The sequence below is a fragment of the Pholcus phalangioides genome, unplaced genomic scaffold (assembly GCF_987345545.1).
Source record: "Pholcus phalangioides strain wild (caught in Gottingen) unplaced genomic scaffold, Ppha-v1.0 ptg000031l_1, whole genome shotgun sequence".
Taxonomy (NCBI): domain Eukaryota; kingdom Metazoa; phylum Arthropoda; class Arachnida; order Araneae; family Pholcidae; genus Pholcus; species Pholcus phalangioides.
The window spans coordinates 9,677,010-9,696,921 of NW_028301621.1; the positions used below are offsets into that span (position 1 = coordinate 9,677,010).

Sequence of the window (19,912 nt, forward strand, 5' to 3'; positions counted from 1 at the left end):
ATGTACATATCAAATTTCATTAAAATCGGTACAGTAGTTCTAGAGATAATCGACCAAGTCTGCAAATTCTCTTAATTTCTTACACCAGTGTATTTCTCTCGGTAAGATAAGAGCGCCCTCTGACGATATGTGCGGAGCTGAGAGACGCAGACGTTGTCAATTTTGTTTCGTATTTTTAACCAAGATCAATCGAATAAACTGTTTTAATATACCGTTAAATGTGTTCAAGTGATCATTCCCCACATTATTATTAATCGTTGATAGTGCAATTGCTATATATATTCACCGATAATCCAAAATTACTATTCGCGATGTAATAATTATGTCGCGTTAATGCAGTATTCATCGATAATAAAATGAGTAATCCTTGTTAATGCAGCTATTATTCGCTGATAATGCAGTAGTGACTATTTGAAAGTGATGCAGGTAACTATTCACCAATAATTCCGATTTCCCCCCGATGAAGCAAAATTCACCGATTACACAAAGACTATCTTCCTCACGATAATTCCTTATTTATCAATAATGTGTTGATTTTTCGCCGATAATGCAGCAACTATTCGCTCATGATTAAGTCAAAGATTATCCCCCGATAATTCAATGACTGTTTCCCGATAAAGCAATGTTCACTAGACACTGTGTCTATAGACTTTTTCCCGATAGTTCATTATCTGCCGATAATTCAATAAATATTCTCCAATAATGTGTGATGATTGTTCACTGATAGTGCAATGATCATACCCTAATTGTGCGATGATGGCACCCCAAATGCGCAATGATTATTCGCCGATAATGTATAGCTATTCTCTGGTTATAACTATTTTCTATATTGTATTCGACAATGATACAATGGTTTTAAGCTGATAATGCAATGACTATTCTGCAATAGTGCAATGACTATTTTGCGATATTGCAATGGATTCACAATCAAGGACATCGATTTGAAAAACATAGTCACAAAATATCTCATGTAGCCAACTTGAAGTCAAAACTAATTGAAATCTTGCAACTAAAAAGGTCTTATCGTCTTACTCTTTGACCACCCTGTATAATTCAAACTAAAAAAGGACCTTTAATCGAACTAGATTTCAAAATCTCACACAGCAGTCTTTATAATTCAACTTATAGTATTTAGCTCCTAAAAATGAAACACATATTCTCGCTCAAAAAACATTTTTTTTTAGAAATCAATCCCCATTTTCTATAACCACATTTTTTCCATTTCTTAGCTTTTAAGGAAACATATTAAGGATAGAGCGAAAACAATTTTTAGATTTAAAATCCGTCTGCTTACGTAACAACGCCATTATCACACAAAGACATTTTAAACACGGTGAGTGGTAACATACGGGAAACCACTCATATAAATGCATTTTGTGGAATTAGAATAAAATGTTTTTGAATGAAATGACTTATTTCGATACTAGAAACCGTGTTGTGTGTTTGACGGCAAGACCCCCCCCCCCCTGACTTACGAACTTTCCAGTTGTGAGATCAAAATTTTGGCGAAGTTTGACAACAAAAATTTTCCAACCGGACACTTCCAGCTCTTCCCTTCTTGGTGGAGGTTGAGCATTGTGTTTTTACAAAAAGTTTGGTGTTGGCGAAGTTAGGCAAAAATACTGTAAACAGACAATTCCTGCTATTGCCCCCCCCCCCCCCATCTTGGTTGCAGAACTAGATGGTTTTTCCCCGAAAAGTCTGGTGTTCTTGGCGGCATTAGGCAAAAAATGTTATAATCAGACACTCCCGCTCCGCACATCTTGGTTGCAGAATTGTGTTTCCACGAAAAGTTTGGTGTTTCTCCAAAATTTGGCAGAAAAAAACATAACCTATGTGTCTATATAATTATTTTCCTAATTATTCTATCAAATTTCGCATTTTTTCCTGTCATCACTTCAATGGAGCTAATCCAATACAGCTGCTATATATAGACATGTATCAGACGTTGGCGATTAAAAAAAATTGATTTGGCTTCTAACGGAGCCGTTTTACATCAGCACATCGATCTTTGGCCAGTGGTTTTCGGCCACTTCGCAAAATGGTCGTTCAAAGTCAGAATCATCTCTACGATTCGGACTTTGGCCAAAACTCGTGGGCAATTTGTGAAGTGGCCGGCCCCGTCGCGAATTGGCCACGCTTCGGGCTTCGGCAGTAACATACATATACTTTCTTCTTCTTCACGCTATAGCGTTATTTATTATTCAGTTTAGTCATTTGTCGTGAACGGGGCCGGTGCGTGAAGAAAAAATAACGATTGTGATATGAGACTCCGACAAAAAACATGTAATATATAATATGTGTTCAAGAAGGGAATAAAATACATTAATATCTTTCCTTTAAGAAATGCAGAATCACGTGCATCAGCGAGCAAAACTCCCGTCCCGGAATTCCGTTCTAGAAATTTCACCGAAAAAAAAAACACGATTTTTTAAAAAATAATTTCAGTGAGAATAATCGATACATAGCCCATGTCGAAAAAAACAAAATTCTGTGGATGTTCTCCAACACTTTCCTTGTAAGACTGAATCCACTCATACCAGGGGGGTCCTTAACCTTTCGTGTTCCACGGACCCACTTTCAGGAAAATATTTTGCATGTAATGTAAAAATTATGAGTTAAGTGATTTCTGATTCCAGCTCACGCTTCCTACTGCCTTCTTCTAACGTTATCTTTGCTAGGAACTCCGGTGGGTCCGAGAGAACCAAGAGATATCCAGGCTCTATCACACAATATGATTTCAGCACATTGTCCCATGGAAGGTACAAGGGATTCGTCATTGTACCCTCACAAGGTACAATGACGAATTGCACGGCAATGAGTGAAATTGCCTATTAGTGATCAAATCTGATCCTTGTCACCCATATAAGACACCCACCGTAGTTAATATCTAATCTATAGGAGGTAATGTTCGGTCTCGAATCGCAAACTTGCTATACAATAGAAATATTGAGCAATTATTCTGTATGGGAATAAAGTAACATTGTGTTGAGACGAATAAAAAAGCATTATATTGTGAATAGCGTTCGAGTCTGAGCAAAGTTTATTAGAAAATATGAATTGAAAAATAATTTTGCACAACACAAAGCGAGGTGGTTGCTCTAATACCATGGAAAATGTTCAGAATATTTTGAATAATCTAACGAATTACCGAAAATAATTGTTTCTACGAAGGAATCCGAGATTATTTTCGCACTGGGCCTCGCGTCTCATAGGAAACTGCCCTTAGTTTTAGTACCAAGTTGGCCGCTCGGCCTCACCGTTACCGTGACACGGACTTTCCGTCAAAACTAGCGGCTGTATTGATGGCATTCCACTAGATCCAAAGCTTGAAAAAAAGTGGGTAGTTTGAAAATTTGGAACACAAAACAGTTCTGCCAACTAAATATTGAAAGTAATCATATAAGATCACGCGTAAATTGAACACTGGGACAAACAAGAGTTGCAAAAACACATTTCGGGACAATACAATTTTTAGAAAAAAAAAAACCGGGACTGCCCTGGAGAACCAGGACATCTGACCACCCTATCCTGGGCGAATGCCACTATCATAAGCAGTAACTGATAGATGTTATTGGAGGATAATCAGGCATCTCATATTTCTAGTAAGAAGCCGTCGTACACTCACATCAGCAAGTCCTCCCCAAAAAAGATAGCCATGTCTCAGGAGAAAATTCAAAAACTAAGATAAAGGGTTATGATGTGTGTACCTCATTTCCACACGTGGGCGGAATCCGAAATGATTCCCATGCACCGAAAGTTTCTCAACTTCCAAAGCATGAGACTTTTCACCGGACGATTGAACTCGACCCTGTTCGCATGAATAAAACATGATCCTTAAAACATCCATCGCTCTCCCGTAATTTGGGAATACGTTTTAACAAAAGAGCAACTCGCGCAACATTGCACTCAATTTTCTACATTTACCCTACGAAGAGAGAATCCTTCAACTTTTTTTCTCTCGCGTATTTATGTACAGCGTGTTGCCAGAAGTAAGTGGGAAATCGGTCAAAGCCGTCCAAGGAGGAGTGACGACACCGTTTATAAAAATATATTTTATTTAAAATTGTATCCGGTAGGACTACATAGTAAGTTAATGTAAGAAATTTTCCTCTGTCGACAACAAGCGCGGCCATTCATCAGCGCGTTCCAAAACCAACTAACCATGTATCCCTGACGGCTTTGACGATTCCCCCACAAGCTCATACGAGGGCTACTTTCAGTGGTAATTACCCTGCCCCCAATCTCACAATCTAAAAATGCTCTCCCGCACCCCTGGTTGGAAACTACTGCTCTAGAGTAAACGATTCGCCAGTAAAATGCTGTACGCTGTACCTCCCGTTTGCTAAGCACCCTGTGTATATTTAGAATTTCGTTCAAAATACAAATAACGAAATACGACGTTCAAATACGATCTATTACTAAAAGGATTCAACAGAAATGGCAAAAACAGAAATAAATCGAATAAGAGTTTGGGGGGGGGGGGGGAGCGCAGTCATACAGCAATGATGGATGATGACTTGGGACATCCAAGCCCAAATGTCTAAACTTAAATAAATCGAACGTCGTCATCTCGAAAGGAAAGGAAGATGGACCCACACACACAACATAGACCGTCGCGTCCGTCTTATCAACGGGACGCCGCCATAGCAGCGGTATCTTCCCATAGGGCGAAACGCGCATCAATCATATCCCAACATGGCGCGGCAAGAGTACGTTTCTGTGTTGCCGAAACGCCAAAAACAAACTATATTCCGGGGGAAAAACCGAAAACCCATAAATCCAAACTCAAATGTAAACTCATTTTTTATCCAGGAATTTATAATCTCTCAAGTTTGAAATAAATTGAAAGTCATTTTTTCTTCTTCTTCCTCCAAATTTACGGAAATGAAAATGAGTCGAATTTCTCGAGAAAAAAAAACTCATTTTCTTAACTGAAATTTTCCGAGTTGGAATGAATCCGACGCGTGGATGGGCTATTGACACAGATCAGTTCAATGTCCGTCACCGCAACGCAACAAGCCATTCAACGACTACAGGTAGTGAGTAGGATCGTGAGCACTAATTTGCTAACTGATTTGCTTCAGAAATTTGCTCATTCGCTATGCTCACCTGCACACTGATATGCTCAGTCACTCATTCCTATGCTCCCTTGCTTAATGATATGCTCATTCACCAATTCCTATGCTCCCTTGCTTAATGATATGCTCATTCACCAATTCCTATGCTCCCTTGCTTAATGATATGCTCATTCACCAATTCCTATGCTCTCTTGCTTAATGATATGCTCATTCACCAATTCCTATGCTCACTTGCTCAGAATTTGCTCATTCGCTCACTCATATACTCATTCCTCTCTTGATTTGCTCATCCACTCACTCCTATGCTCATGTGCTCACTGTTATGCTCAGTCACTGATTCCTATGGTCACTTGCTCAGAAATTTGCTCATTCTCTCACTTCTATACTCACTTGTTTTCTAATTTGATAAATAAATCACGCGTTCCTGTTGTTCTTGCTCACTAACTGGCAATCTCCTATGATCACTTGTTTGCTCAATCCTAACTCTTATGCTCACTTGGTTACTGGTTTGCTCATTCATTCATTCCTGTGCTAATGGTCATTCCCTACTTTTGTGCTCACTTGTTAAGCAATTTTCTTATTCACTCACTCCTATGCTCACTTGCTCAGTGATTTGCTAATTCACTCATTCCTATGCTCTCTTGCTGACTAACTTGATCACCCACTACTTCTTCGCTCAATTTCTCGTTCGCTCACTCTCACGTTCACTTGATCTTTCCTATGGCCAATTCGTCACTGATTTGCTGATTCATCTCACACTCACTTGCTAACTAATTCTCTCATTCTTCCACTTACATCCTGTGCTCCCTCGCTGACTGATTTGGCCACTTAATGACTGACTCGAACGAGCAACCCAGTGATCAAGTGAGCACAGAAGTAGTCAATTACCAAGTTCGTGAGTGTGGGAATGAGTGAATGAGCAAATCGGTGAGCAAGTGCGCGTAGGAGTGAAAAATTTAACTTAAAATTCAGGAAAAGCTGGCTCAGGGATTGTCTCGTCCGATTCCTCCCAAAGAAAACGAAACACGACGGCAATCAGATCAGATTGACGGGTCGGATCCTGCGCCTGACGAGTGCGAATCAAAAGGCCAACATTTCTTTTCGACGAGCCGTGTCTGGATAGACCTTCGACACTTATTTTAGAGATTATAGAAATTTATAATCTGCGTGACGTCTAAAAAGTCAAAAATAAATTGAAATATTCATCGTGTTTTTCCTTCTAAATTCACGTTATGCAGAAAAGTCTCGAGAGAGTTTCTGGAGAAAAAAATTGATTTTCTTAATTGAAAGTTTTCGAAGTGAGAATGAAATTTGAATCCCTTTTCCTGGGAAAAAAATAGGAAATGAAAAAAAGAGATATTACGTCTATGAAGAACGTCTTATTATTACTCGTTTATAGAATTTTTTGTGACGTGTGGGTTCGGGTATCGAAGCTGTCAGAGATATACTGGAAATTGACAAGAAATTGCTAGGAAAAATCCCTTTTTTTTCTCCCTGTCAGGGGAAATTGACACTCGAGTTATGATACCCGATAAAGGTTTCCAACTAATTAACCTAATCACATTTAACGATCGATTTCTCTTTGTTGTTATCGATTTGATAGTGACGTCACAAGAAAAAGATTCACTTCATCTTGGATTGTGTGGGAATTTCTCTTAAAATGCATTCTATTCTACTTGGAGTTGTGCTCTTATTTATGGCAGTTAGGAGTCTTCACACAACGCACGGCCAGCGGGCCACGTTTCGTACTCGGAGCTTTTTGCCGCGGCCCGCCGATCATTCTCCGAAAATGGGTGAACACATTGAAAAACGAGTAATTAAACAAATGAAAGAAATAATTTCCCTTCTAACAGAATTCACTGCATCTTTTTCAATCATCGACTGGTTTCACTGATCCTCTATCCACGATTTATATATCTACTTCTTCTAAGATAGATCTAGGTCTATATCGTGAATCTGATATACAGGGTGTTTCAAAAAGAATCATCCGATTAAAAAAAATCGTAACTATTGCAAAGCTTTTAATCCGTTCTGATCGAATAATGTATAGATAGAAAGAGGGTAATCTCGAGTTTCACGCAGTTGTCCGACAGGTAGCGCTAACACGCTTTTCCTTCGACCACCACTTCATTGTTTGTCAAGATGGCGATTTTCCCACAGTTAGAAACCGATTCGGATGACTTCATTTTCCAGAAGGACGGGGGCACCACCACACTGGAGCTTGGACTTTCGAGAATGGTTTTGAACAATCGCATTCCTGAGCGATGGATCGGCCGTACGGGACCTGACGATTCAGTTGAACATCAGTGGCCCTCCAAGATCGCCGGAACCTCACAGTGTGCGATTTCTTCTCGTGGGGACGTGGTTACAAAAGACTACGTTTATGTGCCTCCCCTTCCAGCTACATTATCCGAACTGAAGATACGTATAACAGCAGCCGTGAACGCAAACATGCTGACAAAGGTTTGGGACAAATTTGACTACCGCATAGACATATGTCGTGCATCCCCAGGTGGACATATTGAGCACCTTTAGTTTGGTTTGTAAAAAAAACTTTATGATTAGCCATGTAATATAAAACTAATCTTTAGTGCCTATGTTCAATATTTTTCGTAATACACGCATTTGAAATCGGGTGATTATTTTTGAAACACCCTGTACATTAAATATACCAGTGATTCTTAACCTATGGGTCGCAACCCAAACTTGGGCCACTGGGGCTTCAGGTCGTTTAGATCAACTAACAGCCAGGAATTGAGTTATGGGTCACGACCCGAATTAGATTAGCTGGGGTCTCCGAGACGGGTCGTACAAATCTGTTAGAAATGCACTTATCGCATCACTGGGCTTAAAAATTTCGAAAAATAAATAGTCCCATGGGTCGCGAAGCTTATCTTGTTGTTGATTTTTGGTCACGGCTGGAAAAGGTTAAGAACCCCTGTGACACTTACAATATACGAAACCACACATTTGAGAATTCAGTGCTGCCATCTTGTACGTGGATAAATAACTAAATTAATAAAAATCAATATTCTCAAGAATCTAATCTGAAACTCCCAAATTTTTATGGACAAGAGCAAACTATAAAAAAGATTAAATTAAATCAGGGGTTCTTAACCGCTCGTGTTCCACGGACCAATTGGGCAAATGTAACGAAACATGAACCCCCCTCATTATCCGTACTCCCGGATTTGAAACCAGACCCCTCCGCTTAGACGACCCCCCCACCTTCCCTAAATACGCCTCTGTCTTTGGGTCTCTCTTTTGCTCGAACTCATGTTTGGGTCTCTCTTTTGCTCGAACTCATGTTTGGGTCACTCTTTCGGTGACGCGCTGCCCTATTTCCTCTCTACTCTCTAGGTCAGTATATGGCTAGCTTGGTCTCTCCCATCCTCTCTCCTGGATGTGCTACACAATCACCGGGGGGGGGGGGGGAATCGGGACCCATCCTATCTCTTGCGTCAAGGGCCATTTAGTGGTTTTGGGAGCAGTTCCATGGCTCTCTGTGACCATTGGTGTCCCCGCAACTGCAAAACGCGTTTTTTTGTTAAAAAAAAACTCCTCTTTCCGTCACACCACGGGGCATCGGGGCCCATCCCATCCTTTACGCCAAGGGCCATTTAGTGGGTTTTGTAGTGGTCCCATGGCTCGTTCGCGAGTTATAAGGATTTGTATCTGAGAGTGGCTGGACCGGCGGGCAGTGCAGTGATTTGTGGGAACTTTAAAACGACATAACTTTTTTTGAGCGGTTGCACGTTAGAAAGACGGGATAAAGACCTAGCTCTTAGAATCGGCCATGGCCGAGCGAATGGGAGGGTCGCCGAAGCTCTCCAGGCCTGGTATTTTTTCTCGGAATTCACCTATTCTCGCCCCGAATAGAATACGACGATCCCCACCTGCCAAAGCCCGTCATCTGCGACCACCGGCAAGACGAAAGCACCTACAAGGGAGAGGGAAGGTCTGCCCGATTGTCTCGAATCACCAGAGTTAACACTTTCTAAAAGTGTAAACCCGAAATCCTCCCCCACCCTACGTCCTACGGTTTCATTTCTTCACCACTCACAAAACAAGAAATCGATCGGGCCGAGGTGTTCCTGATGGTGAGAAGCTGGTGAGAGCCCGGTTCGCGCTAAAGGGACCAAAGCCGCTTGAAAGATTCTCCTAATGCAGCTTTGAAAGGGACTGCTGACAATGACTGGGGAAAAAGTAAAAAACAACAGATATTTTCGGTGCTGCCATCTAGTGACCGATGACAGTTGTTCCCATCTTGAAAAACAGATGGCAGCGCAAACTGACATAATATACCCAGGCTGGATATATTTCCTGGAGATAAATACGGGAAAATTCTGAACGTCACCGGGAAAGTAAATGCTGAAAGTGAGCGAAGTTGTTAACTATTACTGAAATAACCCAAAGCCCGAGGAGTAATTACCAATTAAAATACGGGAATAAACGGGACGTTTCCACTAGAAAAAAATGTGTGGATGGGGCCAAAATCGGGGGGGGGGGAGAGAAACGGGAAAGTCCACGGAAATACGGGTCATAGGAACATGCTAGGTGTATATAGGGTTTACCAGACCCCGAAACTGAGAAAGAGTGACGCCACTTACCCCAATTTCCATAATAGATGGCGTCACTATTCAGTCAAATATGACCGGCCGCAACAACAATTTTTCCCAATTCTCCGTGGGACGAAAGGGAGAATTTTTCCCGAAACGTTGGAGGACGTGGGGAAAAAGGTCTATGTTAAACCAAATAGTATAACGGCGCCATCTGTTGCGAACACGGTTGAGAAGTTACTGAAAAATCTCAAGCGTGCGTCCTCATTTACGAGTGCCCAAGCCTGGTAACCCTGAACCAAAGCTGCTGCAGTGCGCGTTAATTACATTTTTTCCCCATGGAGGAAAGAAACATGATTTTTCCCCCTTTTATGTGTGTTTCGTTGCTCTTGAATTTCAAGACACATAGAGTGCAGGCTGCCATCTAGCAGCCAAATGTAAAAACAATTACAATTGTTTACAAAAGTTTACAAAAAGAAGTTTACAAAACACTTACTAGATGGAAGCACCACGATGGTATTTTTTCTGAATAATCCTAAGAATTAATTTTTGGATAAAATTTGAATTTTTGGGAGTATATTTATAACAATTAAAAATGCAAAAAACTTTTGGATATTATATTTTGGAATGGGTAATTTTGTTTAGACGGGAGGCAAAGCGGACTGATACAATGTATTTGCGTATTTATATGAAATGCAGGGCCGTCGTAATGCATAGACCCGCCCGGTTTTTTTTTTTTTTTTTTTTTGACCAATCACAGTTTTCACGCTGCACGCTCTGTAGAAACCTGCTTCTAGGAAAACCTGGCTTAACATGACGGACGAGTTCCTTCGAATAATTAGCTACACGAATATCGATTTGAGCAGCCTACGTTGCACTGCCGTTGCTGAAGCCAGAAGTTGAGAAATAACGGGAACCTGCAGCTGAACAGAGTTTGTCGGAGACGCCGCTGAGCGCCGTTCTTCACGCCATCGACTCGGTGTCCGAGTTGAACTTCATACGCCAGTTACCTAAAAAATCTCACACGGGTTTTTGAAGAATGTGTGTGTGTCTTGGTCGTTTTTGAATTTAATGGGTACACAAAAGTCGCCGATAACACTTTCGTGAATATCGTGCCAATTGTTGACCGACCGCTTCGTATCCGAATACCGGAAGCCCTAAAGCGGCTGTGATCGGAGTGTCGCTAATTATCAGATAATTTCCCCCACGGTATTCGGGGTTGCGACGAATCTACAAAAAGACTTTCTGGAAGACTCCGTTAACGATGAACAGAATTCTTAGAATTTGGCGGTTTTGGTTCCACCAGTTTTTTTCTTTTTGCCAAATTATCTCGCTAATCTCGAACCGAGATCTCTTAATCAGCATTTGCGTAATGGAGTTCGAGAGACGGTGATATTCCCGGTTAATGACGCGTAAGCATGGAGGAAAAGAAGACCACAAAGAGACGTCTATTTCCTAATGCAATAACATTATGATGGATCGGACTGATAACAAAAAACGGCGGAAGATGCTATAATACACAAATTGTCCGAACCGACGCTATCCCTGGTTTAAATGAACCGTAACGTTCGGTGTCGGTTTTCGATATATTTCGAGCAAGATATGGCGCCATCTGTGATCATTATTGCTGGGTGGTGACATTAACAGCAAGTGACGTCATTTCACGAGCGTAATCGCTGATCCAAAGATGTCTCTCGCCCGATGAACTCACTTATTAAACTGCATGGGGGAGTCATTCAAATATTGCGGCAACATCGGTGAGAGGCGGGTTTTCAGATTTGCTGACTTTTGATGACGGGGGGGGGGGGGGGGGGTATCGAGATGATTCTTACGTCATAAACCACCACCCATTACAAAAATATGATACATTCTTGGTGGCATCTTACTCGGTGTGTCGAAAACGAGTAAAACCTTGCTCTAGTTTGTGGGCACCTTAACTAACATTGTCTCCATTGATAAGTTTGCTACAGAGTCACACTTTAGTGTGTGTATGTGTGCGAGATCTCTAAATGTTTCGCGGATCCAAATGATCTCGAAATATTTCCTTGCCGCTCAAGTGTTCTGGAACTGTGCCACGCATCATTCAAGCCGCGGGTAACTTGAGTGATGCAGAACGGCTCTGGCGCGGCCGCTTAGGTGCTCTAAAACTGTGCCGCATGTCACTCAAGGGATCTCTAAATGCACCACGGATCGCTTAAGTGCTCTGGAATTGTGCCACGGGTCACTTAAGCGATCTTTTTTTTTTTAACCGAGCACAATTCAGGTCTATCGCCATAGGCAATTTTCTACCTAGTGAGTTGTGCCGGAAGTGTAAGTGTGTGTACCTAACAGTCCGAGTGCGTATCTAGTGTTGTGTATGATTTTTCAGTGCTGCCATCTATATCTCAGAAGTGAAGTGAGTGATGTGTAGTGACTGAATATTTGCACTGTTTGTAGGTCTGTTGCTCTCTGTGGCGAGACTTTTTAACGGGGAGATCGGCTCGCATTTGCGCCTCGAAGTTGGGAACCACAGAAAACCAACTTCAGCCGACCACCACTGTGGCGACGGTGGGGCTCGAACCCGGGTCCCCGCGATGCGAGTCCGTCACTATGACCACTCGACCACCACAGCGGCACTTAAGCGATCTGTAAATGTGCCGCTTAGTTCATTTTTTTCCAAATAAGGTTTGGGGGGGGCACATTTGGTCCCAGGCCATGGGTTTACCATGCATGGCTTAGAGGGTGGATCGCAATTAATTTCTTAATTTTGAGTACTTGGCCTTCAAAGAGCCCTTTGGCCTCTTCTTTAACCCCCGTGGGTGAAAGAAAGGTCAAGAAAAGGTCATACAGGCACACTTTATGGAAAAGAGAGAATTGGACAAATATATATATGTTTTATTTAAATATACGGACATACAAACATTTACCATATACAGTACATACAACAAGCAAGAATGTATGACGTGTGTTTGTGTGTGACATATGTATTCTCTCGTCCAAACAAGTTGTCGAAGTACGGAAATTGAGCACATTTAACACAGACGACGAATTTGTGTACAGTGTGTATAAATAGTGTTGTACATAGAGAAATAGCTCATTATAATAATCTTTTACATTCTCATACACATATAATATATATATATAACAATTCTTCCAATGTTATATCACAATTGCACGACATTGTACGACTCCAGAAAAAACAAAAAAACTACGACAAACGATAAACGACATCATACTATACGTCACGCAAACCCTAAAAAAATGGCGTAACAAACACAAACAAATCGATATGGTAAAAATGAAATGCTCATGAAATAATTTATAATTACACTGAAATAATTTGAATAATTATTCGTATTTTGCTGTATGAGTAACCAAAATGTTTTGGCAATGTCGTCTAAAACTGCATTGGGATTTATCTGATAGATGATGAAGCGTGGAATTTGGGGGCATTACGTGTGTCGGCCATCTTGGAATCTGTAATTTCCCCTACACAAAGGAATGTATAATACTATCACGGTACTCGTCAGTAATTCGCGGCGAGTACCGAGAGAGTTCTTTTCATAATATTTACTGATATTATTCGAACTTGGGAGGCAATTAATACTTTTTATGAGGATTATAGATGAGTAATTCTCAATATAATTGGTTGAAAAATGAGTTGAAAAGCACTGGTCACAGCTGTTCCAGGGCTTGAGTTAGCCAGTGGTGCGAACGAAGTGGCGCGCAAAAATAGCAAATCAGCTAAAAAGAGGAGGGGGAGAGGGAAAATGAGTTGAGAAAAGCACTAGATACAGATATTTCTGGGTCTCTGACAGCCAGAGACATCGTAGACGGTTGCGCGAAGATAGCGAATGAATGAGTTGAAAAGCATCAGACCAGTGTTTCTCAACCACCGGGCCCTGACATTAGTCAAACTGGGACGTGAGTAATTCATTGTTCCATTTTTAGGCATTTATTTCTCATTAATCGTATGTATGGCCGGGCCTTCCACTCACAGAAATGAAATCAACCGGGCCGCGGGTTTCCAAAGGTTGAGCACTAGACAGCTTTTTCGGGGTTTATGATAGCTAGGGACGATGCAGACCGGGAGGGAGGGGCAAATGCGTTGAAAAGCAATAGGGACACGGCTGTTTCGGGATCAAAACCAAAACTGCTCGCGGACGCCGCAGACGGAAGAAAGAAATTCAAATGTATTGAAAATCACTAGAGACAGCAATTTTGGTGTCTACAATAACCAGAGACAAGTCACATCTATTCCAGGACGCCGCTAACAAAGTGGTGCGCAAAGATAGCGAATGAGTTGAAAAGCCCTAGAGGATTATTTCGGGGCCTAAGATAGCCAGGGACACCGCAGACAGGAGGGAGCAAGTGAGTGAAAAGAACTGGACACAACAGTTTCCGGGTGTAAGATAGCCAAAGAGGTCAGAAACGAGAGAGAGAGAGAGCAAATAAGTAGAAAAATTATCTTTCTATTACAGATAGTCAGGGATGGCTCGCGGAGGGGAGGACGGTAAATGATTGAAGAACTATAGACACATCAATTTCTAGGACTATAATAGCCAAGGACGCCGCAAACAAGTGGGGAAGGAAGAATTAAGAAGCACAACTATTTCGGGGTCTCGCAGAAGGAGGGGGGGGGACATAATAAGTTGAAAAGCACAAGACAGCTCTTTCGGGCCCAAGACATACGGGTGTGCAAACATGGCGAGTGAGTTGAAAAACACTAGACAGCTTTTTCGGGGGTTTATGATAGCTAGGGACGCTGCAGACTGGAGGTTGGGGTGAAAATGAGTTGAAAAGCAATAGAGAGACAGACAGCTGTTGCGGGACCAAAACCAAAACTAACCACGGACGTTGCGGACGTAAGAAAGAAAGGCAAATGTATTGAAAATCGCTGTCTAGTGATTTTCACTTGTGGTGGTCGAGTGGTCATAGTGACGGACTCGCGTCGCGAGGTCCCGGGTTCGAACCCCACCACAGTGGTGGGTGGCTGAAGTTGGTTTCCTGTGGTTCCCAACTTCAAGGCGCAAATGCGAGCTGATCTCCCCTTTAAAAAGTCTCGCCTCCGAGATCAACAGACTTACAAACGTCACAAATGTAATCCAATCATAACAGATCACTCACTTCACTTCTGATGGCGGCACTGAAAAATCAAACAACGCTACTATGCATTCAGACTGTTAGGTACGCTTGGAATAGCTATTTGGTGATTTTCAACTCGTTTCGAGCCAATTCGTTGGAAGTTGCCCATCTACGATATTGTTTGTAAAACCGGTTTTGTTTTCGGTAATTTCTTTTCTGTAATGCGGCTAGTTACATTCAAGCAGGTGCAAGTCCCGCCAAGGTCGTCTTAAGAGTATCACGGGCCCCCAGACCCGGCAAATTCCCGAAAATTTCAACCAGATCCCGACTTTGTGAGACTCCTTCTTCGCTTGGCCCATGGGCCGTGCGCAGATAGACCTGTGGCGACAGCGTCCTCCACTGGATGGCGCTGTCCGCGTAATAGGAAAAGAGCGCGCATGCGAGATAGAAAACTTTGACTTACGTTTTGCCGCTCAAATCAGACGGCCACGCGGTCCGCTTGTACCGATACGTTCTTGTAGATTGCAACGTTAGCTGTGTAATAAATGTTTAATTATAAAGGCGACTCTTCCTTCACAATTCAGGCGACAGCTCCGATGATTTGGCGATCTCATGGCGCCAAGAGACTAGGCCGGATAGTTGAGATTCTACTGTGTATATATACAGGGTGTTCTGTTAATGGACCGAGAAATTCAGAGGGTTGTTAGCAGGGCATCAAGAGGAACGAAAAATGCGATGGAACATGTTGTCGCAAACCACGTTGAGAGCGTGAAAGTCGCGAAAAACGCATGCGGGCTCTGAGTCCAGAGGAGCAACGTACCTTGCTTTTGTGCAACACGTCCTCCCGGAACTGCTGCAAAGTGTGCCGGCTGCAGTGCAGCGAGGCATGTGGTTGCCCGGATCTCAATCCGTGCGACTTTTTCCCATGGGGTCACCTTAAATCACTCGTTTATGCGACGCCTGTGGACACACCGGAGGATCTCGTAGCGCGGGTTGTTGTCGCTGCGACATTATACGCATACCTAGTATCTTCGAGCGCTCCGAGAATCGTTTTTACGTCGTCGTAGACTGTGCAACGACGTCAGCGGCCGCCACTTCCAACAACTCTTGTAATAATTCATCAAATAAATATTTTTTTGTAGTTATTATCGTACTTTTTGTCATTCCAGCGTGACGTCGAAACCTGCGCGCGTTTTTCGCGATTTTCACCCTCTCAACGTTGTTTGCGACGCCATGTTCCATTGCAATTTTTTGTTCCTCTTGATGCCTACCAACAACTCTTTGAGTTCGTCGGTCCATTAACAGAACACCCTGACGTTAAGAAGTCTATTCTGTAATTACGCCTACCGATAGAAATTTTGCTTTCAAGAGGAAGTAAATAGCTTTCAGAAGGAAAAAAGAGGACGTAGGGAGACCGCATTGCGTTGCCAATTTAAATCGATTCTGTTACGGACTTTTTTTGTTTTTTCAGCAACATGCCATATACTGTATATTGCAAACACGTTTGAGCTCTTAGGGGGGCCATTCAAGTATTACGTAAGCAGATTTTCAGCCATTTTTGATATCCCCCCCCCCCCCCCGTCAGTAAAATTTCGTCAGCAGCTTAGAATATTTCATATCTTCAAAAAGGGGTGGCTGATGACGTAAGCAACCTTCAAACCCCCCCCCCCCGTTGTCATCAAAAGTAATCAAATCCAAACTCCCCCCCCCCCCCCGATGCTGACGTAGTACTTAAAAATGGCCCCTTACAAAAACCGTTTCAAGGACAAAACACTTAAACACTGAAAACAAGAACCCTATCACATGAAATTTGAACACGCGTCAAACGAAAACAAAACTGTGATGACTGCATGCCAAACACGTTTTGGCCCGATGGAATTCAGAGCTCATTGGTCGATGCCATCATGTAAAAATAAAAAAAACATTCACATAGAGTATATAAGTACACGTGGCCATCGCTGTTGTTTTGGAAGTGCACCAATGCAAGAAAATGACATGCTTGTGCGAGAGGTGGCGTGCACCAGATTCTTTTTCTTTAAGGAACCGTAGGTTATACAAACATTGAGTTCTATCTATATACACACACATGTTGTGATCACAATTAATGACGAAACATCTCGCGCGATATGTTTGAAACATTCTTTTGTTTGTTCTCGTGCCCGAATATCAGGTTGTTTTCTTGCATAGAATTCACGCCAAGTACGTACTCAAGAATGACTATGTGATTACACCGCTCCATATGTACTCCACCACGAATGACTACTATCTGATGACGGTGAACAAGAACCTTGAGAGGATCCGGAGACAAACAATATGGGGAAAATTGGCATGTCCCGTAAAATACGGGAATCTAAAGAACCTACACGATAAGTCACCACATCACCCTGGATCCGCATCTGGGGAAAATGAGCAATGTATTTGTGTGTAACGCTATTAGACTCTTTCCTCCTTGAAGTTCTCGGGTAGCATCCTGCTAGATGGGATATTATTGGTTCTCCTGCCCCCTGGATCGTGGGTCTTGTTACCGAGCAGTCCCGTGAAGAAGTCCTTCAACGAACTCTTGGATCCCTTTGGTATGACGATCTCGTCGCACGACCTCCACCTCTTCGACGGTAGCCGGAGGACCGGAGGCTTCAGGTGCGTGACCTTCTCCATGTCCTTCGGTAAGATGAGATCTACCCTGGCAACGTCGTTGGTGTTGCTGGTGCTTATGAGGGGCCTAAGAGATTCGTCCATGTTCACGAGTCCGTTCCTGTTGCCGCTGGGCCCCGTAGCGTCCGAGTGGCAATGGCAGTTGGCGTCCGGGTTGGCGCAGCAGTTCTCGCAGTCCTCGGAGCAGATGCTCTCCAGCTTGGGTTTCTTACAGCAGCCGCCGCCGCCGCTGACGGCAGCTATGGCCGGTAGTTTCGGTGGCTGAGACACGTGACTTGGACTAGACGGGAGTTTGATGGTTGGGCTGGTGTTGGCGCTGGTGTTGTTGTCTCCGAAAAATCCGCTGTTCAGTTCGCTGCAGCTGCTGGCCGACGCACCACTGAACCAGCTGCCGCTGCCGGTTTCCTGTTGCTGAATCCTTAGCAACCTGCTGAACCCGCTGTGGGGACTGAGGAGTTTCGGGGACTTGGGACATTCCTGGGTGAACCTCAGAAATACGGGTAGCGTCGCAGAACCCGTTTCGTCGATCGGGTTGACGCTGCTGTTCCTCCTGACGGCCAGGGAACCCCTCCTGCTGAGATCGCCCAGCTTCGGACTCTTCTTACGGTTGTCCTCGGTGCGTTGGCTGAAGAGAGGTTGCGGTGGCAACAGATCCAAGTTGGAGCTGTATTTCCATTTGGGTCCTTTGGTGTGACCTTCGAGCCAGTATGTTGTCATGTCACCTTTGCCCTGAAATGAAATAGTAACGCATATTAACAAATGTTCAGAATATAACTTGGTAGTAACTCATAGATATTCAAACATGGCTCCGAAGTGACGTCACAAATGCTCAGAATATAGCTTGGGAGTAATGTCGCAAATGTTTAGAAATTAGCTTACAAGTGCGAGTACAAATTTCAGAATACGGTGCCTACGAAGGAGGTACTGGTCTTACCGTCCGTCCATCTTTGAATAAAAAAACTGAGAACCTCTGCAAGCGACATCAAATCGTTTAAAAACAGGGATAGGGAGCAGTTATTGGCTATAGCGATAATACTGACTGTCACAGTTCTGTTCAACGATAATGCATGAGTCAGCCTGGGTGTGAAGGAGCTTTAGTTCAGGAAATAACGCCGCAAACGTTCAGGAAAATTTTCCACCGGGTGTGCGCAATCAGTTCCATATACGAATGGCACACGTTAATTTATCCATCATCATCAGAAGACGTATCGGCGAAATTCGGATGAACTCTTCTCCTGAAAACGCCTCAAAAAGATGCCGCCACCTCCACACAGTGCCATAATTATTTCAAAACACGTCTATTGATCATTCGGGGGGGGGGGGAAGGAAACTAGTCGCAGCAGCCAATCTTCTCCCTTCAGGCGACGACGAATTCACTCGGGTAGGATCGATACAACACCCAGACAAATAGGGGATTCGATATCAAAACTTTTTCCGAGTCTTAATTGACAAACTCCAATAAATTCACCACCAGAGGGGCATAAGTCTCTGGAGCATGAACGAGAACAAATCAAACCTAAGGCTGTACCACAGTGTATTCGTTGCTTGATGAAAAGCAAACCGTCCCGAGTGAGTGCCATTCCGTGTGCCAATTAATTAGCTTGTCATCTGTTTACGGTAGAGTTGCAAGTTGCCATATACCCCCCCCCTCCCCGACACCATCTCCAAGTATTCCTTTTCTCTGCTAATTAAGTTCTAGCTCTCGAAAAGACTAGAAGAAAACTCCAATCTAACTATCTATCTACACGATGTAATTTTCTTACGCGCGTGTTATTTTTCTTCTGTTTTCTAGTTCGGAATGAACGCTGTCGGTAAGGAACGGCTCTTCCGCAAATGCCGGGTTCTTCTTGCGCAAAGAGAAGACGTTCCGCCGTTAATCATCTGCACAAAGAAGAAACTCCCAGATGCATTCATTATTCTCTCACTTGCCTTATAATAAAACGTGTTGCTTTGTCGGTATCAACCGCAAAACCAATGCTCGTCAACCTCTTTATACAGCAGCGGACAAGGTCAAAAGTGAACAAAAAGGAGAAAGAAAAGAAATTGGTCCGACAAAGGACACAAGATACGTATTAGAAATCAATTGTGTGTATTGGGGAAAAATGGGGACCTCTCGGAGAGAGAGAGAAATGTGACAAAAAAATTTGCGGATCGGCAAAAAAATACGCTAAGGGGCCGTTCAAGTATTACGTCATCATCGATGGGGGAGGAGGGGGGGGTTTCTGATTTGCTGACAAGGGGGGGGGGAAGGGGCTCAAAAATGGCTACAAATTTGTTTACGTAATACTTGAACGGCCCCTAAGAGAAATAATTCGCGAACAGGCAAAAGAAAATGCACAAACAGAATTAATTTGAGGACCAAGAAAAAAATTAACAGCGAAAACCCCCTCTTTTGCGAACGTAAATTCGTCCGTAAAACAAAGATCGCCATTAATAAGAGGATTTGAAATGTATACTTTCATTTTCCAAAGGTTTATTACTGTATTTGGTCCTAAAAAAGAGCGAATTGACTGTTGATAGGGGTTTTACTGTGCAAATAAAAGAAATAGTTTACGA

The 19,912-nt window shown here is 42.9% G+C and overlaps 1 protein-coding gene across 1 annotated transcript in view; it reads right to left on the reverse strand.

Moving 5' to 3' along the window:
• Window positions 1-16,429: 16,429 nt before the first annotated feature.
• The window catches only part of LOC149067383 (receptor-type guanylate cyclase Gyc76C-like), a 315,737-nt gene continuing 312,254 nt past the window's right edge, over window positions 16,430-19,912 (reverse strand). Inside the window, exon 22 of the mRNA XM_089252906.1 lies at window positions 16,430-18,085. Within this exon, the coding sequence (XP_089109032.1) occupies window positions 17,138-18,085 (948 nt within the window). The 3' untranslated portion in view covers window positions 16,430-17,137. The remainder of the gene's footprint in view (window positions 18,086-19,912) is intronic.